We start from the raw sequence: 26,705 nt of genomic DNA on the forward strand, positions 1-26,705 counted from the left end.
CTGAATAGAAAAAAAATATATATATATATACACATATATATATGTGCACATACACACATACATATAATTGGGATGGAAGGAACCCCATCATGATTATCACGCACAGAACTTCACTGCTAAACTGAATCACATACACTGGCCATCAGGAAGAGTAGCACATCAGCACAGTGGACCCAAGTACTACAGTCCAGCTGCCCAGATTAATACACACATCCACACATCCAGCAGTGGGAGCTTTCTAAACAGCCAGCTAAGATGCTATTACAAGGGCGACTCATTTTTCTGAAGTTCTGCTCAGGGATACACTTTACCTACTCAAAACACCCACCACTTGTGGTGATGTGCAAATAGGATTTATTATTCCCTTTTTTTTTTTTTTTTTTTTTTTTTTTTTGCCAGTACTTTGGACCACGCTTTCACAGAACGACAGCTTAACCTATCAAACACACTTCTCTGGAGGACTGCCTTCTGAGTCATACAGTGCCACCTATACACAACAGGGAAAGATCGTTTTTGGACAGGGTGTGGGCGTGGAAACAAAGAACTGTGTGTCTGGCATCTTGCAAATTTGAAGAAGCCACTGCTTCTTCAAAAAGAGCGTTTATGTCCACAAACTTCCTACAGTGTTTTGCCTTCCTGGTCTATGGAAGTTCATGTCTCTAGGAGCTCACAGCAATTGCCTGACCTGTATTTCAGAAGAGTCATTCCGTTGCAGACTCATCTGTATGGCAGGTCAGGAAGTTTCAGATCACTTGCCTAGCTATTTCCCTGTGTCACACTCCCACTCTTTTGTTCTACACTGCCTGCAACATGAAAAACATTGCTAACAAAGCCTCACCGGTACAGGGTTGAAGCAAATGCCTTCTGCATTCTTGTCACAATCAACCAAAAGACTTGGGAAGCAGACACTGAGAAAAGTTTGTGATCAGGAGTGTTAATAGATACCATTTAGACAACGAAAAAACATCTAAAAAGCTTCTAACCTAATTAGAAGCTGCAGGTGAGTGATAGCTGACACAGCCCTACCAATAGAGCCAGGGGCCAAATCTGCTCAGTACTCATTTGGACACAGTCTCCCTACTCTCCTCATGAGTGAAAGAACACAGAACATGCTGTCAATTGATATCCCACCCTTCTGAACTCAGATAACACCTTTATTAAGAGAAAAGCTCTTCCCAAACTCCAGGATGAGCTCACCAGTGGGCCAGCATCCATCAAATAAGCAATATGTGAAAATTATTTTTACATATATATACAGAAGGCCACAGCAGGGATTATAGTCATATCACTATAGGAAAAGCATTAAAAAAAATCTTCAAGTGTTATTTACAACCATAAGACAGTCAACTACTTTTTACATACCGCATATGAGCTGATTATTGTCAATATAGAAATCATGGAATTCAAAGTCACCTTGTTATTAATACACTTGAATTCAAACGTACCTCTCAACACCCTCTAACAGAATCTACTAAATAAACCTGTTAGCAGCTTAATAATAGGGAATAACAAAATAGGAGAATAACAAAATGAGAACAGCAGGGGGGTTCAAAAGTCAGTAGTGCAGTTCTGTATCATTCTTAACACACACCATTTTCAACAAACAAAAGAATAACCACAGTTCCCCTGAGCAATCATGGATGAAGTACGGTACCTCAACCAAAAAAAACAAAAAAAAAAGCAACGATATACCTCCTCTTTCTTAGAGAAAACTTGCTTTTCAGCTCATACTTTCCTGATCTACAGATCATATCACTGACTTACACTATTTTGGATGCATTGCTCTGTGTGACAAGCTGGCAGCGTGATTCTACTTGACAAGAGAAACTTGAATAAGTCAGCTGGTGATTCATCTTCGTATGATGCAAGCAGACCAAAATTCTTTCCGCATAGTTGCAGAACCCATTGGGATAGTGGTTAATGTGATCTCATACACTCATTCAATAAGGGGTATTCAATAAAAGGTCCAGGTAGCAAACCATTGTATTGGTTGGGAAAAGAAGGGGAAAAAAGAAGAAAAAAAAACCCACCACACACAACCCACAAAATAGAGGAATACCCTCATCACTTTCACGTGCTTATTAGGAAGCAGCTTTCATATATTAAGACCAAAAAGAATTTTGCTGGCTTTCCCCTGAGGGAACGCAACATGAGTGTATCCCTTTGCCTGTCCTCTGCATTTTCCATCTAACCTTCACATGAGTTGTATCTGTGCTTTTTTTTTTTATTTTGAATTTATATTTGTCTTTATCTTTCAATTCCCTTTACCAAACTTGTTGACTGCTATAAAAGAGTTACTGAGAAGGATTAGTTTAATCCAGCAAAGCTGCTTTATCCTGTAGTTATTATGTAATTCTGATTTGTGACATCAGTATGTTGCTATGGTATCAAACACAAGTTCAGTTCAGAAGAAATACCCACATCCAAGGTCTCAATGACTTTCAACTTCTGTGCAGTACTGAAGCCTAATCTCCTTGATGTAATGTTATGCACACACCAAACACAAACAAATCACAAATTCCTGCTTTCAAGAACACGTATCAGAATCTGTGTCCATAGGGTAGAAGACATCTTACAGTGTCTCCTCTGATGTCTTATCATTTGAAAAGTAAAATCATACAATGAAAGTTGTAGCAAAGTGAAAGAGGCATGCCAATATAAATCCTTCCATAATTCCTCTCAAAAGGCGAGGCCTGGAACTGAAGCTGACAAACAGCTTGGGACCAAAACCAAGAGTGAAAGTGATCAAAACTCAGTATTTTTACTCAACATTCAGCTGACCCTATGTTTTCTTTTTATCAGATCAACAGTGACCTGTGAAGGTGTTCCACTGAATACAGCTTTTTGAGAAAAAGAAAGTTAACTTAAATCTCTCAGAATAGTCAGAATCTGAATATTCAGAAAAAGTTTTGAGTATAATAGTTACTTCTCACCTAAAACATTTTGGAAGGAAAAAAAACAAAGAGACAATAGAAGACTAAAAATATAAGTTTTATCTACAGCACACAAGATAACTTTTAAAAAGTTCCAAGTTCTAATGTTGCTGCAATACTGTCTTTTCAGGCACAAAATCCCTAATTTTCATGAGATTGTTTGCAAAACAGCAAGACTGTTGTCATGTTACAAAGGGTTGACAGCATACAACTGCCAGAAATCTGACAGAAATTAATGAAAAAACCTGCAAATTATTGAGATGTGTTTTCCCATTGTTAGGAATACAAAGTGTAGGCTTACCAGACACAAAACATTGAACCGTCACAGAACAGAAACCCAGCCAAGATACCCTACATCTATTTTTACCTGCAGAATCAACTTGGCTAGAAAGGCAGTCTGAAATTCGACGCTCACTAGTTGGCAGGAATCTGGAGTTTTGAAATCTGAGCCACAGAGACAAGGCAGTTCTTTCAACACCACTGCAATTGAATACCTCGAGTCTTTGAAATCAATACATTGACCACTGTTTAATAGAATATTATGTACCAATTTAGAGATAGTTATTAGATTTTTTAAACATAGAATAACACCGATTTTCTGGTCTGCCCCAGCACAAGCATCATATTACAAAGTACCTACACAGAAACACAGGATTTTAATAAGACATCAACTGAATAACTTAGTTAACTCTGTGGTTAAAGGCAAAGTCCATATTAAAGGAAAACAATAAGCATCATCCACAGCAAGTCTTGTGAATCATCTGGTCAGACCAACAGGGTATAAAAAGCAGCCAAAATGTGGGATAACAGAGAGCTCATATCTTTTAAGCAGCGAGACAAATGAAAACAAAGTCATTATTATTATAAAGTTATAACAAATACAGTAGAATATAAAGTTAGTGATGTATACTGAAGACGAAAATCACAAAATTCCGAAACAAACTTAATGGCAGCAAACCCACGAAGAGACTGAAAATCAATGAGTGATAACTCTGAAGTTCCAAGAAAGAAATTGTAAAGCATCTTCATTTTGATTTGGTGCACTGCTTTACTTTGCAATTACATTCTTTCATACAAATATTTCAAGAGATATTCAGGATGAAATAAAGATGTCAAAAAGGACAGCAGCAAAGCAGATTCTGGGCCAAAAAAAAACAAACTAAACCAAACCAAAACATATATTATTTAAATATAAAATGAAAAATGAAAACTGAAGTGGATGGGATCATACCTTAGTAGGAAAACGGAGGTTTTCAATAGGACTGAGGTCATGAACACTCTCCTGAGGACTTCTCAGACCCTTTAAAAGAATTTTAATCATCAGTTAATGTTGTTTACTTTACATATCTTGCAATCAAACTGCACAACTCTCGCCTGCTGATGATGATTATAAACCTGGAAGTCCTTTAATAAATTGCAAGAGGCTTATTCTATAAAAACTTAAATAAGACCACTGGTGTATAAATTACATTCCTCAAACAACTAGGCATTTCCAGTTTTATGCTGCAACAGTTCTCTTCAGTAACATCCACGCAGCTAAGTCCACTTACTCCTGACAACTTCTAGATGTTTTAAAAATGCAAACGTTCAAAAAGCATAATGTAATTTGTTCCCCTAGCTTAATGATTTAACGGAATCAAATAATCAAATTTAAGGTAAGTTCTATCTATTCTGTGGCATAATTATATTATTTTTGTATGATGGCATATTTCTCAATTTACCACGTAAAATTATTAGGACACATTTTACATATGTATAACTAAACTGAAAAAGATGCATAATTCACATTAGCTCTTTTAAATAATTATTATTCTTTCAAAAGCACATAATCACATGAACAGAATATGCACTAGTAGACAGAAGCTACAGGAAGCATCTGTAACCAGCCAAGTGTTTGCTGAATGTCCAATACATTTACAACTTCATGAGGCAATAACAAAAAGTTTCTTAGCACACTTTTTGCTAGCTTTCGAAACAGAAGTGAACTTGAACATTCAAGTTCCAGATATGTTTCTGACTCCAGCCTTCCTTTGAGACCCCAGGCAGTTCACGAGATGTCTGAGATTCAGGCAGGCTTCCCTATATCCTCCCCCTATGATACTAAGCATATTACTCATAAGTCCCTTTCACACCTGGGGTACCAATGCTTTCTCTGAAGGCAAAGGAGCTATGACATTACTACACGAGCTTGCAGTAGAAAACTCTTTACTTATTCTCCAAAACTGAGAGTGTATTTTACAAGTTCATCACTAGCGGTAGCCACCACACTTCACAATTTCATCCCCCTACTAAGCAAAACCTCCTCATTCTGGTTTTGAGTTTCAGATTTTCTTGGGCTTCACTTGACAACATCCTCCCTTGCCAGTTACTACCAGCAAGGGCAGCTGATCACCACGGAACTGGAGCTCAAGGCAGATAGCAGACTGCACAAAGCACCTGTTGCAGCTTCTCATACTTCAATCAAAACCTCCCACAAACACCCCAAAAACTGGCAGTAAAGGAAGCTCATCTCCATCACCAGTTAAAACCTGCCCTTGCTGAATGTTGCACAGGATTTCACCCTTTCCCAAAGGCTAAGAATTGCTGAAGCTGTACCATTTTCAGCCTACAACATTCCCACGCTGGGCAGCCTTCCCACAAGTGCTCCCACGGACACAGCACTGCATCCTGTGCAGAATGCAAACAAGACAGGACCCGGACATAGAAAAGGGCTCTAAATGGCTCCTGAATGAAAACAAGCCAATCAAACCAGAACCAAACAAAGCCCTCGGGACAGAGTTCTGCCAAGAAAAGCTGAGGTGAGCGCATCACTCCCGGAGCAGAGTCACGGTGAGTTCCCTCGGCAGGCACAGGGCCCAGAGCGAGCTCAGGCGGAGCCCCCAGGCCCAGAGCAACGCGGACGCACGGCTACGCACCGGGCGGGCTGACAGGAGCACGACGGACAGCCCAGCCGCCCCGTGCCGCCGCACAGCTCCCCCAGCAGCTCCAAGCCCTCGCCTCCCTTCCCACCGGACACGCCGCGACCGACAGACAAAGCCACGTCGCAGCGCCGCGGCCCGGTGCCCCCAAAATCACGCTTCGAGAAAGGGACAGCCGTACCAACGCGGCTCTCCGCCGCTCCCGGCCTCGCACCGCTCACCTGCCGGGTCATCAGCGACTTGATCTTCTGCATGGCGGCCCCGAGGCGCCCCGCAGCCCCCGCGGCAGCGCTACGGCCGGGGCCGGCACGGGGAAGCCATGTTGGACGCCACCTGACCGCGCCCGCCCGTCCGCCCGCGGATCCCTGGGAGCCGTAGTCCTGGGGCGGCCGGGCGCCCTCAAACTACAAACCCCGTCGGCCCGGCAGGGGAAGGAGGGAGGACGCGGAGGAAGGCGGGCCGCAGCGAGCGGGGCGGGGTGCGACGTCAGTTCATTCCGCAGATGGGGAATTGGGTGGGAGCTGCGGGTGCCGCTAAAGGGCGCCGTTAAAGCGGGTCACCGAAAGTGTGGCTTGCCGTCAGCCCGTCGTTACAGCGTGTCCTTTCGGGGATGGGGTGAACTTCCTCTCACGCCACGTGTGTCCCTGGGGGTTTTAGCACGGCGTATTTAGGCTTTGAAATCAGTTGCTAGAAGACAAAATGAGAATGCAGTTCCGCATGGCCAAAACGGGCTTGTGTCGGTACCTGGCCGAGAGCTGTGGTTCCCCATCCCTGGAGGTGCTCCAGATTGGGTCGGATGGGCCCTGGGCAGCCTGAGCTGGTGGGGGCAGCCCTGCTCATGGCATGGGTGGGAGATGGATGAGCTTAGAGGTTCCTTCCAACCTAAGCCACTCAGTGAGTCTGTGGTAGCTTTGTGTGAGCTATTTGGTGTAATAAATGCCAGTGTATTAACAACATTGAGGACATACCCTGGAAATAAGGGGAGGTACTGACTTGAAATACGTATCTCCGCTAATCTGTTGTTCTTCTAGAGTTTGTTTGTTTTATTATTTTCTTCACCCACATCAGATGTTTAGAACACCAGCACTGACTTCATGCCAGTGAGAAGGCTCCCATTCATTTCAGTTAGAAATTAATTGGAATCTATGACAAATATTTTATTACATAATGAAACTGAGTAGATAATCATTTCTAACTCATTTTATAAAAGGTTGCCATTTGATACATGTAGACTGCAGCGAAGTGGATTAAACAGGTTACAAACAACAGCCCTGGGGAAGGCAGGGCAGGGGGTACCCGGAGCCCTTGTGGATGTGCACAGTGCTCTCTTCATCTGCACTCTTGTGCCAGGCAATGACATTATTTCTGCTGGGACTGCTGAAATAACATGCATTACATTTGGTCATACAGAGCTGGTAAAAATTCTGGAAGGGTCTGGATGTTTTCACCTCCTTTTAACTGAAGCAGAAATCAAACGTTCATTCCTTACGGCAGTGGCTTAGCACTCTGCAGGACCCCGAGCACCAGCACAGGCACACAGTGAGGGGGATCAGTTCCTTGCTGCCATCCATCCTGCACAAGGCAGGAATTTGTTCATCCGTAACAGCGTAAGTGCTGCGTAACAAAAACTTAACGTGTGTTTTTCTGTGGATAAGCCATCTCTGTTGATGCAGATATTTGCTGTTGCAAACTGTTTCTGCACATGCAAGTTGCAGGAGGGCTGTCTGGTGTGCTGCTGATTAGGTTTGTACAGTGAGTGGCAGCCTTGGACAAAATCCAAATCATACATTAATATTAATATTAAACCGATGTAAGTTCGCTCAGAATAAACAGTAATCAGCAGCTAACTTAACAGCTCTAGTGGGTTGTGCACACTACTACAGGAGTCTTTGTTAGATGATTCCTGACACTTCACATTACTAGTTGCTCAGAGGAGGGGAATGAAATTGTTTCCCTGTTACACGTATGTTAAGGAAGAAAATGATAACTATTTAGTCACAGCTTTGTGTTTTTTAAATATTTTTCTTTAAAAAATAGAAGGAAAGAAGAGACCAATGGAAAAGTTCTCACCTGAAAAAAAAAAAAAAAAGAAAAAGAAAAAAAAAAGAAAATCTAAATACTAATGTACCAAATACTACATACTAATTTGGAATGAGCAGAACCATCTAGCAGCACAGTCTTTTTTATAAAACAGTGTAACTAAAGGATGTTAGTACCTATATAACCTATCTGTTGGGAGTGTTCACATATTTTTGATAATTCAAGGTACTCTGTATTATTCTGTGGCTCATTTATTATATTCTCTGTCATATTTACTGCGGCTGCTAGGGAAGGGTTATAGTGAAGTCAGAGGCAATGAAGATGGGTGCTCATCTAACAGGTGCTCCACTCCCTTTGTTCTGTGTATACACATATTCAAATCAGACAGGGCTGGGGACAGGATAGGGCCTGTTAACTCGTTGCTGATTTTCCTAGCAAATAAACCAGCAGGTGCTGGTCCCAGCTCCGACTTAGCACTGAGAAGAAGGTGGTGTTTGTATGGGACAGGATGCTTTCATGGAGCCCTCTAGCCAGCTTATTTTGTGACTTAAAGTGCCAAGTGTATTTTCTGCTTGTAGGTAAGGAATTGCATGTGTTATGTTTGAATGTCATTGTGGAAATTTGACTTGTTTTTATACTCCTAAATTTTAAGATATTTCTCTTGTATTGTCAGATACTTTATTCTAGGAAAGTAGCCTATAAGTTTTAATCAGATAAAATGTTTTATGGATGGAACTGAAAATTTTAGAAACTGACAAAAATTAAAGCTGCACGTAATCTGTAAATAAAGCATTGGCATTATTACATATCTTTTTTCCTGTTTTGTTAAGCAGTATATGCATACTGCATTGTTTTTAACAAGTAAGACTTGACAGATTCTGAGACAAAGTTTCTATAGAAGATGTTACACATCTCTTTAAAAATGCATTATGTTATTACAGTGTTTATAGGTTTTTCAGTTCACTATCATGCCTCGTATTTAACACCTAAAATTTGTTTATATTTTGATGAATTTTGTATTAAAATTAAATTAATCTTTCAGTCAACTGAAGTTGACTGAAGAAGTATTACATTAACAGTAGAATTATTCAGCATTTGGTTGTAGATTCAGCATAAGTATACGTTTATCGGTACACTTGATAGAAAGCAGATTTCTGTGCTCTTTTACTGGAATATTCTCTGATCAAAGGTTAGATAAAGCTGTATTTCTACAAAGTCTTGTAATTTGTTTCTTATATACTTTATTGTTTTCAAAGATATCAACAGAGGGAATATATGACATTGCAAATATGCTACATACTTTTCTGTCAATTTTTCTTTTATCTTTTTCACGAACTTTACATACAGTCACTTAGTTTCCTTGATTTTGAGCTAAGCACATTGTCAACAGCTTTGGCTTCTTAGCCATAGCAGTTTTTAATGAAGATTATCAGACTTTAAAAATGAAATACCTGTCTGATAAGAACATGATGAATATTCAGTTCTTAATCTCCATTACAAGATTGTTGAACATTTCTGATTAAGATTCTAAAAGAGATATTGGCATGCACACGGAAGGCCATCCTTGTTCACTAGAAAATCGCATCTTACAGTCTTACTCAGATAGAAACCTTTCCTAGTGTGAAAAATGCACAGCCTGCATTTTTATCATGACAAAAATCAGGTGTTTGGAGCACGACACAAAGAACACCAGAGGAATTGACCTCCAAGGGCAGAGTTAAGTCAAATAATGAAGCTTGGTAGAGCTTGTTCTTGGACAAAAATTCCGAACTTGGAAAGAATATGCCTTAATCCCTTCTGCTGCAAACGGTGGTAGAGGAATAGCAGATTATTCTTTAGTCCGTTTTATCTTTTTTTTTTTTTTTTTTTTTTTTTTTTTTTTTCTGAATTGACATATTTGCAGAAAGTTTGGAAACTATTGCCAGTGACATTGTATACAAGTTCAGGGGTTTTGGAGTGCTAAGGAGCTAAGTGATCACTCAAGTAAAATGTGACTGAGGGTCTGATTTCACTTCGATAAGGAGATGTGCATCTTAAATTCGGGGAATGATAAAACCTCAGTAAGAAGGTTTCAGTTTATGCAGTAAACTCAAAAGTTATGTCATAGTTTTTATTTAAACTAAAGCTGCAGCCCTTGTTTTATGTCAACAGTAATCCAGTTGTGCTTGCTAATACTGGTGGCAGCAAAGTGAGATGGAAGAAAACACAGATCACTGGGCTCCAAGTGGAGGTCATTTCTGTACCACCTCTTGGTTTATGGGCAATGTACAAAAATAGTTTTCAGAATTCTGTACTCTTTGAAAAATATCTATTGTTCTATTTAGAATGCTAAGGGATACGTTTGAGTTGTATGGAATTTGTGCCTGATGAGAAAGAAGTACATTTTGTCGCACTGGCTTCTTATATCCAAAAAATAAGTCTACTATTCCAGAGCATAGAAGATTTGATCACTGTTAAAGCAGCAGTCACCCAGCACGGCTGCCATGAGCCCTTTGTCAGAGTGCCTTTCTCTAGTGTTGGCTTGGAGCCTCAGTGGCTCTCTGTGAAGCCGCCTCAGGAGACAGCAGCACCCGCCATCACCCAGAGCTGCTCCCCAGTGGGCAGGAGTCCTCTGGCTGGGAAAAAAATGGGGCTTCTTCCCTCACTTTCCCTCATCTTTGCTGAAAGAAATTCCTAACTGACCTCCCAATGTCTTTCCATGCTGTTGAATGGAGCCACTTTTTCCCACAAGTTTATTTACAGTTTCTCTCTCCTACACCCTTTTTTTTTTTTCAACTCAGAAGAAATTAAGTTATTTAGCCACCAGTTTCTTTTTCTTCTTCTGTGATGGCAACAGCATTTGTTCTGATAGTCACTGTTATCCTTCTACTCACTAGACCTGCTTGGATTTTGATACTTTTCAGCACAGATCTGTAAGAAATATCAATTGTTATACATATTTTGCATTTACCACTGCTGCTTTTATTGGCTTCTTGTCGTACGACGCAATCATTTACTGACAGCTAGAGAAACTCCAAAATTGAGCACTGTCATGTGCAAGGAATGAGGAACAATATGGCCAGATCTTTTAATCAATCATTTACAGATTTCCCAGTATTTGTAGAGATTTCTTTTACTTTGTTTAAGGAAATTTAAAAATTGGAACGTGTTAGGTAGCTTATATAAAATTTACTTTCACCATTAAATATTTTGTGAAGGGCTTTACTGAGGAATTATTCTCTCAAGTGGAAGTTTGATTTGCACTGTAAGGTTTGCAGGAAGAAAACTCACTTCTCTTAAATATTAGAACAACTCATCTTCCATTAACAAGTCAGCTCGTCCCTTGGAGTCAAACAGCATTTCAAAAACTGCACAAGAACAACAGGCCACAAATACTTTAAGAAGTAGGGGAAGAGGTTTCCGTTTGATGTGCTTCAATTGCTTCAGGTTTTTTATCTAAAAAAGTTACACATGCACTCACCATGCTCCTGTGCATCCTCCAGTTAAGTATCTCTGTATCTTTTCTACCCTTTTCCTTCCTTTTTATCCCATTCTCCTCCCATGTCAGCTGACTCCTTGCTGTTCTCCCCACACCAGTGTCCATGCAACCTGAAGTTCTCTGCCTGCTTCTTTTTCAGTTCCCAAGAAGTCGGGTATTTCCTTCAGGAGGTTAAACGTCTTTGCACACATTGCCCCTATAGCATTCTACCATGGGACTGCACCAAGCTGCTTCCCTTTTTAATTCCTCACTCTTGGCAATGCTGCAAGCCCTCCTAGTTGACTTGTGTTGTTCAGTTGTATGAAGAGTGAGGCAAAATTATTCATATTTTTGGAGTTTGTCATTTTCATAAACCTTACTAGTTGCTAAATGAACAGAATATGACCAGAGATTCCTTAGCAAACTCATGTAATGTTCTATAAATCTGCCTAAGGGTGACAAAAGAAAAAACAATTCTAAAGGAAGGGAAAGCCAGACTAGTTAAAGGGAGCCATTTTGCACCCTGAAGGTGCAGGATTCCTAGAAGACAGGATTCATCATGGGACTGGAGATCTGCTTTTGTATGTATCAACAGAAAACCTCAATTCTTCTTTTTCCTATGATCCAAATACATATTTTTTGCAAGATTATTATGTTTCTTATTAAGAATTAAGTTATGTTTCTTGAATTTTGTCTGAAGCATAAGGTGCGTGTAATAATAACTATATCATTTCAAAGAGGGAAATTTGTGAAAGTGAGCCTTGTTAGATTTTTCAGATGGTTTCTCAGTATAGCTGGAAAAGCAACATTAAGAAAATTCTCTCTGGATAAACACAAGAAAAGAAGTCCTAAATTTGAGCTTGTAGTCCAAGACTGTATAGACAATACGAGCTCTGCAACCTGAGAATATTTTAAAATGAAAATATTTTAAACATTAAGGTAAATTCACCTGTCCTCATTTTTGTCAAACTTTCAACAGTTTTTTATAACCAGGAATCAGAAATATCCTTTCAGGTTTGGCTTTTTATGTACTTTGAAGCTGGGTATCTATAGCTAAATCCTATTCCAATAAAGTCAACGAGCATTTCCCCATTTCTTACTTGAAATCTGAAACATAATCATAAAAAAGTTTAAGCTTTAACTCCGAGAGTTTTTTCTTTGTGAGAGTTCCTCATTTCCATTTTCCAATGTTCCCATTAGTGCTTTGGGTGTATCTGTTTGTTCCTTCATTTTTATGCAGGTATTTGTTCTGCCTTGAAGCTGACAGTACCATCTCATACTATCCATGGTATCGAGGGGCAACCACTCCAGCTCACTGTTGACTACAATTTCAGCACTACAGCTTGTGAAATCCAGATAATTTGGCTGTTTGAGAAGCCTCGGAGTAATCCAAAATACCTGCTTGGCTCTGTAAACCAAACAGTAGTACCAGACTTGGAATATCAGCACAAGTTTACCCTCATACCACCTAATGCATCTTTGATGATCAATCCATTACGTATCAGTGACGAAGGCAATTATATTGTAAAAGTCAATGTTCGTGGGAATGGGACAGTAGCTGCCAGTGAAAAAATTCATGTAGCTGTTGATGGTAAGTTACTAAAATGTAGCATCTTCAGTTTGAAAATAAAATTTACATAGCTCTGAAGTAATGGTTCTTGGAATCCAATTATAGTAGTGCACTATTTAATCGAACCATGCACAAATAAGTGCCAACAATTGAGTTATGTTATTTTCTACTGCTGGAGGGAATGCTACAGTATGTCACCTTCAAACAAATTTAAGTTGTTAACTAATATTTCTTGAACTTAAAAAAAAAAAAAACACCTAAGGAGTTTCAAAACCATTGACGAATATGAGAAATGTAGGAAATAATGTTTCATAAGGCTCTGCTATGTTATCAGACAGGATGTATCAATTTTCAATGTACTGCAATTTATGGTTTATATGGAGGGAGCCCTGACCCTGGTTAGACTGAATTAATTAAATGAAAGAGACATTAATGTGATACAGTTGTGGCTGCCATTTCACTCCCATGTCTATGCCAGGCAGTAGCCATCTCCATGACTTGGCCAGCAGTGAGTTTCAGTCACAGTGTCAGCCTCGCAGCACTACTGGGGAAATCCCTCACTGTGGGCAGCATCACCCATTCCACTCTCTGCACTGCTGTGGCTGCAGGGTTTTGTTTATTAGACCAGAGTTGGAAGCAATGATATGATATACCCAATCTCAGCCTCTGTCATATAACCGGTAATATAAACAGTCTAGCTTTATTTAAGTACTGGGAAAATTCTTACCAAATGAGAATACAACCTTCTTTTTTTTATTCTTTAACCATATTTAATAAACATACTTTGAAATATGGATACTTTCCAGAGAGGAGGATGGCTACTATTTGTGTCATTTTGGCAGTGAAGACTGTAATGTACTAGCAGTCAATTTTATAACTCTTCATATCTCTTTTTTTTATAGTACCTGTCACACAGCCAATTGTGCACACTGAGCCATCTTCAGGGGTAGTGGAGTACGTGGGGAATATTACGTTAAAATGTACCGTGGGAAAAGGCACAAGGGTAGTTTACCAGTGGATGAAAAATGGAAAGCCTCTCCATGCTGGCCCTAATTATACTTTTTCATCAAACAATGCTACGCTTCTAATTGTTCCTGTTGCAAAAGAAGACGTTGGGAACTACAGCTGTTTGGTGTCCAACCCTGTCAGTGCAATGGAAAGTGAGAGAATTGCACCAACGATATATTGTGAGTATATGAAATATTCATAATTACCTTTGTGTAAATGATCTGGTTGAAAAGAGTGCCTCTGACTAAGGTAAAGAGACAGAAGACAGTTGAGTTAACATTATATGTGAGCTTGCGTTCAAAATAAGTTTGTAGCAGCTATAACTTATGATAGTGTAATAAAAAGTTCTCTCAGCGTTACATTGTTGTGAAGATCAGTCTGAACTGCAGAATCCACATATGAATTTCAGGTGTTCCACATGGGCATCTTCAAATATGGAGGAGGGGTGTGTCAGAGGAAAGCAATCAGAATTATATACAGAAAAATTTGATTAAAATAGAGACAGAAAAAGGTATCCAGAAGCTGAGTGGAGGAAGCATCAGGCTGATGGAGTGCTACTCATGGTATTCCTCAAGATCATTTTGAGTCCAATCCTGTCTAATACTTTCATTACTGATATCAAAAGACTGGGAGTATGTCAATGAAGTTTACCTGTGACAATAACCTGAGAGGTCTGAACAACAGAGTAATAGAATTGGTATGAAATCTGTTAAAAACTAAAAGGACATGCACTTGCAGAATAAAAAAATCATGAACTTCTGCTGATGGAGATTTGCATGGCAATAACCGAGGCAGTGTATCTGCCTGATTGAACTCATCAAAAGACATCTAACAGGCAGTGTCATTCAGGCATAAAAAAGATGAGATCACAAGTTGAATACTATATTCAGTACCTACACTACCCAGAGGAATAATCTTGAACTGTACAGAAACAAAACAAAATGGAATGGGGATCCTATTCATGAGAACAGGCCAGGAGAACTCAGTTTGGTTGCAGAAAACAGACTCTGAAAGGGGTGTTTGCTTTTCATATAAAGTGGGAAACACGAGGGAGAAAGATTTATGTAAAGATTTATGTTGACTGAAGAATAAACTGTAAGGCAACCATATATTTTGACTGGAAATTAGATGTTTTCCAGTTGTTGGAGTAATGAGATTTTGCAAGAGCTGTGCGCATTGCTATTGCTAAGGGCTGACAACTGTATGAATGGGATTCATGCGGTGTTGCATTACTGTAGCAGAAGCCTGAATTCAGTGGTATCAAATGCTCCTTCCAGGCCTATGTTCCCAAGGATTCATTCATGTCATTTTAAGATCATATGCTTACAAAATACAGAGACAACTTAGGTTTTGGTTCATTTATTATTTTGTTGTTGTTTACTGCTGATTTACACGGGTCCTCCAGTAAGTAGTGCTGAGAAAACTGTAATGGTTTAACGTAAGTGAAATGAGATTTTTAGGTAAGTAAGATAATGCAGAAGCCAAGAAAGAGTGCCCATCCTCTATCTAGTTTGAAACTTTCTGTTTCAGATAATGAGTGATTTGTGTGCCTCAAACCCTTTTTTTAGCTGTATTGGCTTAATAAAAGAAATTGTTTCTCTGCAAATATACCTTTTTTGTTCAATATACCTAATCTCTGTGAAAAATAGCTTTTCAACAAGCTAATTTAGGCTAGAGGTGTGAGGATGAGAAAACTGTCAAGCTGGGGATTCCTGTTCTGAAGATCTAATAACTCAATGTCATGATCCTGTCGATACTCAACTGCTTAATTTAGGGATATGAATAATGCTTTCAGTCAAAAGTTGCCATTGAAGTGTCTGTGTCTATGAGTAACATCAGGATCTAGGTTAGAGCAGTAATATCACAGATAGGCTGTAATAGGCCATGATGAGCAGGTTATGATGGATATGAGCCTCAGGTTTGGCTCATATCATTGCCTGCAGGACACTGCTATGAAATATATTTAAGGGTTTGTGCTGGTGCTCTTTTAAGGTTTGCTTAATGATCTCTAAGCAAGTTGGTGACTTTATATTTAGCTAAAAGTAAAGACCATTACTGATTTTTGAAGCGGTAAAAGGATGTGCAAAAGCACCTGAGGAACTTAGTGAAAATGTAAACTCAGTTCATGAATGTAAATTGAGTTAGAGGACACAAAAGGCTTGGCTTAATCAACATTCAGCAAATCTTAGAAAAGGCACTTTCATTTTTTCCTTACCCCTCCTGCAATGTCAGCTCCCATAGCCTCCAACAGCTGTGTGACCTTGCCAGGCTTCAGTCCTTGCATCCTTCAGAGTCAAAGTGCCTTTCTCAGGGATCTGAAGATCAGGTCAGGACCCACCACCATCAGCTCTGTTCAGGTATAACCTGTTCCTCACTGGCACAGCGTGGATGGCATGGTGCAAGGAGTGGAGCTGGATTCCTGCTGCACGCTCCTGCATCTCCCACCATGTAACCTGGTAGTGGGGCAGACAGCCCATGCCCTCTGCCCAGCCTCACCACACTACCAGCTACACCTTTCACTTGGCTTTCTCCATCTTTCTTCTAAGGTTATGCATTCTGCCACTTACTTATTTATAATTATAACTTGGAATAATCAGATGGGAGTTATCTTGTATCTAAAGTATGTGCGAGGGGGTGTCCCTACATTGCCCAGAATGGTGAAGGCTAGCAAGGATGTTGTTAGGAGACAACTCATCTCTTAGGAGCACCTGTCAGTCTCTCTTAGGAGAACTGACAGCACTGCAGACACAAAGATGAAGGAGCTGCCCCAGAGAGTCCTTAATGGTGTAGATATGAACTGTTTCTACTCATTGTGGACAGAGAAATCATGATAAAACATTCTACAAGGAAATAACCAGCACTGATGGAGTTTTATCATCATCATTATAATGACATTAATCTCATTCTTCTCTCAAGGTAGCATATTTTTAATATCTGCTTTAATGTCTGTTTTTCTCACTTTCATGAGCTAGGAGAGGGCCTTACACACATTTCTCTACAAAGAATACCTACCTTAAAACATGGGGAAGCTGCAGCCAGCACAGCTTGACAGCTCTCTTATGATGCAACAAAGTCAAACCAGATTAGAAAAATACCTTTCATTGTTGCTACCATTCTGACTGCTATGTTTGGTATTGGGATTTCTGACTTGCTGCTTGCAAAATTGTCTCTGGAGCATTTACTGCACTGATGGGTGCCTGGAACACTTGCACTGACAGGATGTGTTCCCCTTAGCCTTATTTCTTGCACTGTTCTCCCTTCTCCCTCACTCAACCATACGTATTTTCCCATAAATTTGAAAAATCATTCCAAGCTCCAAAATGAAAACTTATTTTCAACCCATTGCTGAGCAGAACTTGAAAATATTAGTTACTTCAGTGTTCAATTTCTGAAATGTTTTGTTGCCTTATGATTTTGATACACTAAAATATCTCCGATTCAATTTTTTCTCACGTATGGAAATATTACTACATGCATTTTAGAATGGACTTTTTATTTCATCAGAATTGGTAGTTTGCATTGTTTATAACTTAAAATATGGGAAAAATATTAATAGAAAACAATTCAGTACTGAAGGACTACAGTGCTTACATTACTATCCATATTCCATATTCAAATTTGTGATGGGAGTTGGGGTTCTTACCTCCTGAGCTATACCAGTCCCATAATTCAGTCCAGCCTCTGCTTACTGAGGTGTCAGGTATTCCAACAAGCAGTTGTCAATACCACTGGCCCCAGGATCCCCATCTGCCATATGTCATTGCTGCGGGGGAGCTCCTGTAAGTGATAAAAGAAAGGTCACTCACAGTAAATACCTGCCATCTGCTTAGAAACTACAGCAGTCTCATGGAGATAGGAGCAATTGGAAATATTCCCACAGAGCTGTAAATTGTTACCAAGAACAGGTGATTTATTATTTTACAAGTCATTTAGTTAACTGGCCTCACTGAGACAAGAGGCTTATTACTGTTGAGAACAATATGGGGAGGGAGTAGAACTGGGTGATCCATGAAGGAAGGTGCTCCACTTTTTTACTGAGAATCAAAAGTGCTTTTTGTTCTTCATCATTTCTCACTAATATTGTCCCCCTTCTCCACTAGCTGTGACGATAATGCAGCATAGAACATTGCTATTGCAGAAGCATGAAGCAGAAATAAATTATTTCGGGAGTGGGAGAAACTGCTGTCATGGAGGCTGCAACAGTGCATCACAGTGCAGTGATGGAGTTGAATGTAATAGATTGTGGGATTTCCTTCCTTCAGATTTCCAGTAGCCAGAAAATATTTAATTTCAGAGAGGAAGGTGCTGATTATCTGCTTTTTGGAATCACACTTGAAGCTGTGGGTACTCCTTTGCTACCTGGTGCGTGGGGATCAGTGATGTATGCACAGTCCAGGGGAGACAACAGGCTGAGCCAGACCGTGCCAGAAGGGTTATCTGATGGTACCTTCATCAGGGATGGACTTCACCAAGGAATGTTGCTTTTCAGACATAGCCAAGATTTGGCTATTTTATAAGAAAACCTTTCTTTGTTTTATGTTTTTCTTGGTTTTTTGTTTTCCAACAGCCAGTATGTGGTGATTTTATCATTGTTTCTTTTGATTTGTAGCTTTCGTACTGAAGTGCGGTCACACTGTTAGTGCTGACTATGCACACTGCACAGTTAGGGCACTGATACAAAAACAGAACTCAATTCTGATCCTTTTTTGGCAAATCTCCTGTTATAATGAGGGAGCGAAGAGATCTGTCAGCTGGTTTACATCTGCCAAAGATTATATTATCAGTGAAAATAAAAGCTAGTATCAGACAGAAGAGTTGGGTAAGAGGAATGGCCTTTCATAGCACCTGGTGTTGTATAGGCTCTGCACGTACAGAATTCTTCGTGTGGGGTGCAGATAGTTAAGCTGATGCAGTGGTGACAGCTTTGCAGTTTCCAGAAGCACTTATCATATTTACGACTCATGTTAAGGAACCCATGAGCAAGAAGCTCTGCATCTAAGACTGCAGATTTCTAGAAACATCTTGATTCTTCCCCATGGCACCTGTGACATGAATCCACATCACCCAATGAAATGTTAGACAGATGCTGAGTCTTAAAATGAAACTGAGAAAAGCATATCACTAAAACAGAAACATAGAAAATAGGAAGCGTGACAACTATAAGTTGTGAAATATGCACATTTGGCTAAAAATTGACTCAACTGAGTGTGGCAGTCTCCATTTTCTATCCTAAACTTTCTCAAATAGAGAAAGAAAAACAATGAAGCACACAGGAAACAGCTTGCATGCAGCTTGTTTAAGAGCTCTTCAAGCCTCATAAAACAAGGTGGACAATCAATAGAAGCATACATATTACAAGGAAAACTAATGTCAGCCTGAATTTCCTGATAAGAAATAGTCATTAACAAGCCAGTGTTCCTCTTTGTACAGCAGCACATTGCAAGTTCAAAACCAGCTACGTGGTTTTAATGCTTACAGACAACCGTAGGAAGATGGAAATATTACTCAATCACATTAAAATTGGCATAATATTGAGTTATCTGTCTTCTTGTAATGCCATTTTGGAGTCACTTGACAGCAGCTTTACTGAGCTTTACTGAGCTCCAAGGATCTCACCAAAGAGAAGCCACCTGTTCATCCATCATTTCTTTTGGTTTCTTTCAGCATCTGTCAGTAATAGATCTGTACATTTTTGACTGTGCATGTAAATCCCAGGGAATTATTAATATTAAAATAATGAGTTCTCTAATTGGAAAAAAAAAATATTCTTTACATCATTTTTTTACAATCAGATCCTTGTAAAAATAGATTTTAACATGGAAAGACAGGAGAAAAAAAAAAACAGGATCTGAAATGATCAACTAAACATAACATAGGAAATACTCATCATATTTAAATATATTATTTCCCTTCCCATTTTCATATGAAGGTTGCTCTAGAAATTGCAGCCCAATTTTCTCAGTAATGAACACGACTACTGGACAATATGTTTCTCTTCTAATTATGTTCAGAAACCTGGCACAAGGCCTTCTTCTTGATAGAAACCTGGATGTTGAAGTTGAAATGTACTAAAAGAGGGGAAGGTTGAAGTTTATTTTAGCAGTCACTTATTGAAGTTATCTAAGGCACACCCCATTCTAAAGTATACCTCTAGAATAGTTGTGCCAATTATTATTGTACTGCTAAGTATTACACTGACTATTTATGTATTTCAGAGCTTTATTTTCTTCTGAATATGAAGATAAATGACTTACACTGATACGTTTGGCATTTTAGTAGAAAAGGTCAAATATACCCCAGAAGACCTGCTTCTTTACTTCACAACTTTTCCAAGTGTGTTCAGTCTCCACTGTTTTTACATTACTGAGCACTACATAGACCCATGCTGTTTCCCTAAGCAGCGATTAGATCAGTATTAAGCAGGTGTAGTCTAGTCTGAGATCAAAGATCAAATGATTGAACTGAAAGCCTTTTAATTGAAATAATTGAATCTAATGGCAGCCATTCTAAAGGCTAGTCCAGTTTAAGGAATCTAAGTGCTTTTATGTAAAATTTAAATACGTAGTCTGATTTTAATTTTTCCATTATGTTTTGGGTTTATATTTTTCAATGCAGATGGACCTTATGGACTCCGAGTCAAATCAGACAAAGGTCTGAAGGTAGGAGCGGTGTTTACCGTCAGCGTAGGGGAAGCCGTACTGTTCGACTGCTCAGCTGATTCAAACCCACCAAACACTTACTCGTGGATTCAAAGGGCTGACAATACCACTCATGTAATCCAATATGGACCCCACCTGGAAGTTATGTCTGATACGGTGGCTCAGAAGACAAGAGATTACATGTGCCGCGCTTTCAACAACATGACTGGAAAACGTGATGAGACTCACTTCACAGTGATCATTACCTCTGCAGGTAGGAACATTGATTCCTGGCTGTAACTATAGCTTCTGAGCTGATTGTCAGCCCAGGAAAAGGAAATTATTCTTAGAGAGAGAACATACGTATGAAGTCTTGCTAATAATGTACTAAGTGGGATTTGCAGTGTGTCACAGCTTTAAATGAGACCCACCAAGATATCAGTGTTTTGTAGGAGTTTGACAGTGAAATATATTCAGCCATTCGGAGCTTTATGGAATGAGAAAATGTAGAATCCTTTTGGATGCCAGGACAAGCCCTTCCTCCCAAAGGCAGATTTGGTCCAAAGCTCACTGTCTCATTCTCTGCCATTCAGGAGCTAAGAGGGATCAGTGCATGGGAGAATCTCAAGCATACACCACTGACTGGAGTAAGCAGCCACAGACTCCCTATGTGATTAGGTATTATAAGAGCCCTAGTTTACTGTAGGATGATAATGCAAGCTGTGATGATGAATGAATAATTTTATTACAATCTGCTTGTAAAAATTATTTTGCTTTCATATTTAAGAATCTGTGAATTAGCTACCAGGTTTTACTAAACATCTCCTGTATTTCCTATACTTTATAACCTCTGTTCCTGCATCAGATTGCATTAAACAGCAATAAGGCACTGTTCCAGGAAACGTCTAGAAGCACACAGCTATAAACAATATACTGAGAAACTCTGATATCCCTTATTAATAAGGATCTTTTTTTCAGATAAGGACTGTATAAAGTTAATGTTCAAAGAGATGCAATCAATTGCCTGTTAGAAAATTTAACAAAGCAACTTAACTTGTGCAGAACAAATTGCTCAGCCATTTATTAGTAAGGTAAACAAGGGAGGCAGATTGTCCATTGTTCTGGCTGATATATAATCATCACAAACCTATGGAGTTCAATATGCTGAAAGGAAGTCAGGTTGCAATTTTGCAATGATAATGCTGCACTTTAAAGATTGAGTTAGAGGAGAAAGAAAACGCAAACAGCGCTATGTGTCATTAGAAATAAGACTGACACTTCTCCAGGAAGTTCATATCAGCTACAATATGAATGAGTATATTCATCAGTAAGAATTAAGAAATTCATCCAAGTTCTCCTTTCAAAGTCCAAAAAGAAAAAAATCCAGAGCTTCATGTTTAGTCCCTTTTCAAAACACATACTTCCTAATTAAAAATATTTTACCTAAATAAAACTTTTCCAAAAAGTCAGTTTCCCTCCTCTACGGCCATTTCTTCTTGATATTCATTCAGATAGCACTAAATCCAGACGTTGAGCCAACACACTGCAAGGCAGCACTAGTTGAACCTAAGTGGTGTGAATTCACCCACCAGACTAAACCTCAGTGATACTGCCCAGGCTACATTCTGCTTAGAAATTAACACAATTTCTATAGAATTAAACATAATAAACAAAGACTGTAAATATTCTTGCACATCCCTTCTATCTCTCCTGATAATCCTGGATAAGGGACCAACTTGTGCCTGTCAAAACACTGGTGATGTCTTTTGCACATTGAACAACCTGAAGAGTGGAAAGTTATCGGTTGTCGTAAAGCATTCGGTCTGCACTGATTTTTTCTTTTCCCCAAAAAGGCATTCTCAGTTTTCATGTGATGATTTTCAATCTAGGAATTGCTTGCTCTCTGTAATTGTAATTCCTTAGTAGCAATCCAGAAAAGAAAAAAAAACAAACCAAAAAACTTGAAAAGCTTGGGTATATGTTTGTAATACAAGAGACTGTCCAATGTGGTTTCCACAATGTTACTGCTTGTATACGACCACCTTTGTGATATTTGCACTTTGTGAGATATTTCATTTTAGTTATTAAGTAAGAGCACAACCCAAGAGACAAACAGAGTTGTGCTGGTGACCAGCGAATTGTCCTTTCATGCATGGAATAGGAAATACACACAATACTAGGACCTCTAGTTAGATAGAAAGGGCTGGCTCCAGCCATTTGGGAAGGCCTAACAGCCTGCAGGTAGAGGAAGAAGAACTTGTTCTGTGGGCAGTATGCTATGAACAGGAATTGTGCTAATCCACCTTAGAGATGGATCCTAGAGATGAGGAAGCTTGTTGCCTTCTGTTTGCTGCCATGCCAGAAGGGAAAATCTACCCTGCCATCTAGCTAACTGTGGGCTACCGTATGAAGAATTAACTTACAACGCAGCAGGGAGCCATGTGTATGGGAGTGTGTATGTGAGATCTCCACAGCCATGCTGAAAACAAATACACCATGAGCTTTCTTACGTCACGTTTTCTCAGCAACTCCTTCCCATCTAGACTCAAGCTGCAAACATGGGAACTCCCAAGCTTTCTGTTGAGAAAAAAATTGCAGAGCCAACCAACCTGAGGGCCATCTCACACTGGCATGCAGGAGCAAAGCTCTACTGGAAACCACACTGGGCTCATGAGTGGCTGTGGGCCCAGTGCCATGGCTGGAACAAGAAGGGCACCTCTTCTGTTTGAGCAGTGAGTCTTCTGGTGCTTATAGCTTCTTGAGAAATATTTTGTGCCTGGGAAAAGAAAAAACAGTTTCTAAATAAAACCTATTTCATCTGCCTCAAGAATCAATTAATGTAGTTCCTCCAGCACCAACACATCAATAAGGGAAATAAATGAAATAATGGGGAAACCACGATTGTCAACTGACCTTTGACTGTAAATATGCAAGTGATGTATTCAACCTTAATTTAACCCACCAGTACCATCTAGACAATGAAAGCATTTGCTCAAGTTGCTGTCTTGGAACAATTTTAAAGAGTTTGCTTTAGGGTGATTTATAAAAATGCATATATCAGTGTGATAACAGCACTTTATCCAGAACAGGAGACTAAATACAGTACTCATCTTTTTTGACACAGGACTGGAAAAATTGGCTCAGAAAGGAAAATCTTTGTCATCTCTTGCAGTAATAACTGGAATTTCATTATTTTTGATCCTAGTTATGAGCTTTCTATTCATATGGAAAAGATATAAGCCACTTAAAGGTATGTAAAAGTTAAGCACACTCCAGCTATTCTTTTGGAACATTAGAAGATAAAGAATGATTTTTCTTTTTTCTGCTCTTTTCAGTGATACAACAGAAGCTGCAGAGAAGGTACAAAAATAAAGCATTCTTACATTTTGAAGTCCTTTCCACTATGAGAATTGAATTTTATCATACTAACTTTCTTCCCTTATCTTTTGATACCAAACTGAAAAATGTGTTTATGTTTTCTAGGCCAGAGGCTGACTACAGAAAGGCACAGACATTTTCAGGTAATGCCAATGGAAGAAATGTGAGCATAAGGTCAAATTTCATTCTTGCAAAAAATTGGCATCTCTAAATGCAAAGTAAAAGGATAGGAAGTGGTTTTAACTGGAGTTAGAGACTTCTATGCCATCTCTCTTAAGATAAAACCTGAAGGACTACATGTCAGTGTAGGTTTGACTCCTGTTTAGAGTTTATGATATACTTTGTATCCTGCTATCTTGAGCTCAAGCTGTTAAACTAGGTTAGAACCACTTGTGTGCCCACTTTTCTCTCCAATATGTAATGTGTGTTATGAGTAATGGCCTAAAGACGAGAGTCAAAAGATCTGCTAGAGAGGGGCGAGTTAATGAGGGTGGAAGGGACCCACCCCAACTACTACAAATTGCAGCTGAAGTCCCACATGCAACTTGTCAAGTGGCTTAACAATCATGTTCACTTATCATGTTTTCTTTTTTTAATCAGCAAGATTATACAAGATTCAGGTGGAACTGTCTCACACTACAGTGAAGATATGCTGAGCTTGTGCTGGGCTTCTTGTCTGTGGGAAATGAAAACAGATGGGTCTGTTTAGACTTCCAGTAAAGTCAGTTCCAATGGCTCTTGCAGAGTTGCTGCTGAGGTTAACCAGAAGCTCTGCGCTTGGTTCCAGGCAGTGTACATCCCCAATCAGTAGAGATCACAGGCCAGCTCAGTGATTTAAAGTGATTTAAAGTAGATCAAACAACCAATATTCACATTTATTTTCCTTTATTAGAGAAATGTGGTTTCCCATCCGTACTTAAACTTTTTCAATTTCGTATTACATCTTGATATGTTTTTCATTTTTGTTTGTTTTAACTTTAGGACATGAAAGTGCTTTGGATGATTTTGGGATATATGAATTTGTGGCTATTCCTGATCATGGCAGCAGTTCCAGGGTATGTGATTTTACATCACAGTGATGATTTCCTTTCCGTTTCTGTGAATACCTGCACTCTAGTCGTTTTGTCTGCTTGCTCTTGCGTTTCACAGATGTTTCATCACACCATATTCATCCCTGTTGTTTATGTAGTATTTGTTCTTTCTTTACTGTGTTACTAGTTCGGTACTGGCACGGTGCAGTAGGGAACTTATCAAACTCTAGAGGGAACAATCTCAATCCAGATACCCCGCATTAAAAAAATAAGAGTAGTGTTAGGTAGATGGGTAACACCAAACCACTCACTGCCCTACAAGCAAATTAATTGTTGCAATGACATTTTCTTCTTTATTGCTGTTCATACAACATACAACTTTGGCAGTTCAGAAAAGCTACAGGGGGTATTTAAAGTATTGTTTGTAAAAATAAATGTCAGCTGTAACATGTGATGTCAGATGATGAATACAAACAAGAAATTGGCCCACAGAAGATCAGACCCTAAATCATCCCAGTCACAAGCATCCTGTCATCCCTAGGGCTGACCATACCACAAATTCACATCATTATTAGGTATCCTGCAGAATTAGGGCATTGGTCAGGGAGAAGGGGTGACCAGAAAAGAGTGGATATGCAATGAAATTCATTCTAATCTCCAGCACCATTTCAAGAAACAGCTGTTCAGAACTGTGGCACGCCGACAGAGTCAGGATTTGATTTTACATTCATTTTAATTCGCAGAAAATGGAAAAGTAAAAAAACAGAAATGATAAAAAACTGGAATTTGGGCATAGGCAGAAGAACAATGGAAAGTCCTGATGGATTTGGAGTCTAGATGCTCTGATGACATAAGAACTGATTCATATATGTAACATATTAAAAAAAATCATTATTACTACTTTAATGGGAATTTCTCACAGTTCTCTCACTCTGATGGGAGTTTTGTCCTGAGCTCTTTCCCTGACTATTTTCTCCTTTTTCAATCTTTATTCACTTACTTATCTCTTTGATTATTGACTGTTCCTTCCTTGACATGTGGTACAGTAATATAAAGTAGTTGCTGTATTAAATGCAAAAGGTACATCCTAAATCTTCTTAGATTCAAATTGATTTTAAATTATTACTTGTATTACTATAATGTGACAAAAACTTGCAGAACAAAATGTGAACAAATAGGGATGAACTTCTGCATCTGTGCCCAAAGTGTTGATGGAGAAGAGCATTGTTAAAAAAAAAAAAAGATAAGTTACATTATCAATTTTATTTCTGTGGAACTTTTATCAATTTGTACTTACAGCAGAAACACTCTTTGCTACTTTTAGGTTTCAAGTCAGCCTGTTCACAGCTCTGACATTGCGCCAGGCCAGGACGTACTTAGTACAGTTTATGAAGTCATTCAGCATATTCCCAATCCGCAGCAGCAGGACCATCAACAGTAAGTTATAACCTGTATGCAGACATGTGGTAGCTCAAAGACAAGGACTTCCGTGTGCGACTGAGACTGAACAATTCACACACTGATGGCTGGTGTTGATTCCAGTGAGAGGGTGAAAGCAGCAAAAAAATGCAAGATACATCATTCCTTCCCTGGTCTGTGTACAATCCCCCACCTTCACGACTCTAGCCTGAAATTTTATCATGCCACCTTTGTCTAAGTGTGAAGAGAGAGAGTTAAGATCTTCAAATACCATTTCAAAGGAAAATTCCCAAGTGCTGTAAGAGGTTTCACA

General features: G+C 39.2%; 2 protein-coding genes across 3 annotated transcripts in view; one reads left to right on the forward strand and one right to left on the reverse strand.

The window, feature by feature from the left end:
* Positions 1-6,152, reverse strand: part of VPS50 (VPS50 subunit of EARP/GARPII complex) — a 65,867-nt gene extending 59,715 nt beyond the window's left edge. For both annotated transcript variants that reach the window (XM_042888885.1, XM_042888884.1), the window contains exons 1-2: positions 6,073-6,152; positions 4,165-4,233 (exon numbers count right to left, since the gene is read on the reverse strand). In XM_042888885.1, coding sequence (XP_042744819.1) covers positions 4,165-4,233; positions 6,073-6,105 — 102 coding nt within the window. In that variant the 5' untranslated portion in view covers positions 6,106-6,152. The remainder of the gene's footprint in view (positions 1-4,164; positions 4,234-6,072) is intronic.
* Positions 6,153-8,389: 2,237 nt separating this feature from the next.
* On the forward strand, positions 8,390-26,414 carry HEPACAM2 (HEPACAM family member 2). Its single transcript, XM_042889237.1, has 9 exons — positions 8,390-8,469; positions 12,589-12,939; positions 13,821-14,105; positions 20,542-20,838; positions 23,689-23,814; positions 23,900-23,924; positions 24,048-24,085; positions 24,924-24,997; positions 26,298-26,414. The coding sequence occupies exons 1-9, from the start codon at positions 8,400-8,402 to the stop codon at positions 26,412-26,414; spliced, it is 1,383 nt and encodes a 460-aa protein (XP_042745171.1). The 5' UTR covers positions 8,390-8,399.
* Positions 26,415-26,705: the final 291 nt, after the last annotated feature.

This window comes from Lagopus leucura, unplaced genomic scaffold (assembly GCF_019238085.1).
Source record: "Lagopus leucura isolate 7727_CA_CO unplaced genomic scaffold, USGS_WTPT01 Super-Scaffold_100157, whole genome shotgun sequence".
Classification (NCBI taxonomy): Eukaryota; Metazoa; Chordata; class Aves; order Galliformes; family Phasianidae; genus Lagopus; species Lagopus leucura.

Bases quoted from the DNA above. Each gene is read 5' to 3' on its own strand.
- HEPACAM2 (XM_042889237.1), top strand. From the start codon at position 8,400: ATGCTTTCATGGAGCCCTCTAGCCAGCTTATTTTGTGACTTAAAGTGC. The intron at 12,940-13,820 runs GTAAGTTACTAA...TTTTTTTTATAG, and splicing joins AATTCATGTAGCTGTTGATG to TACCTGTCACACAGCCAATT. The intron at 24,998-26,297 runs GTATGTGATTTT...TGCTACTTTTAG, and splicing joins ATCATGGCAGCAGTTCCAGG to GTTTCAAGTCAGCCTGTTCA.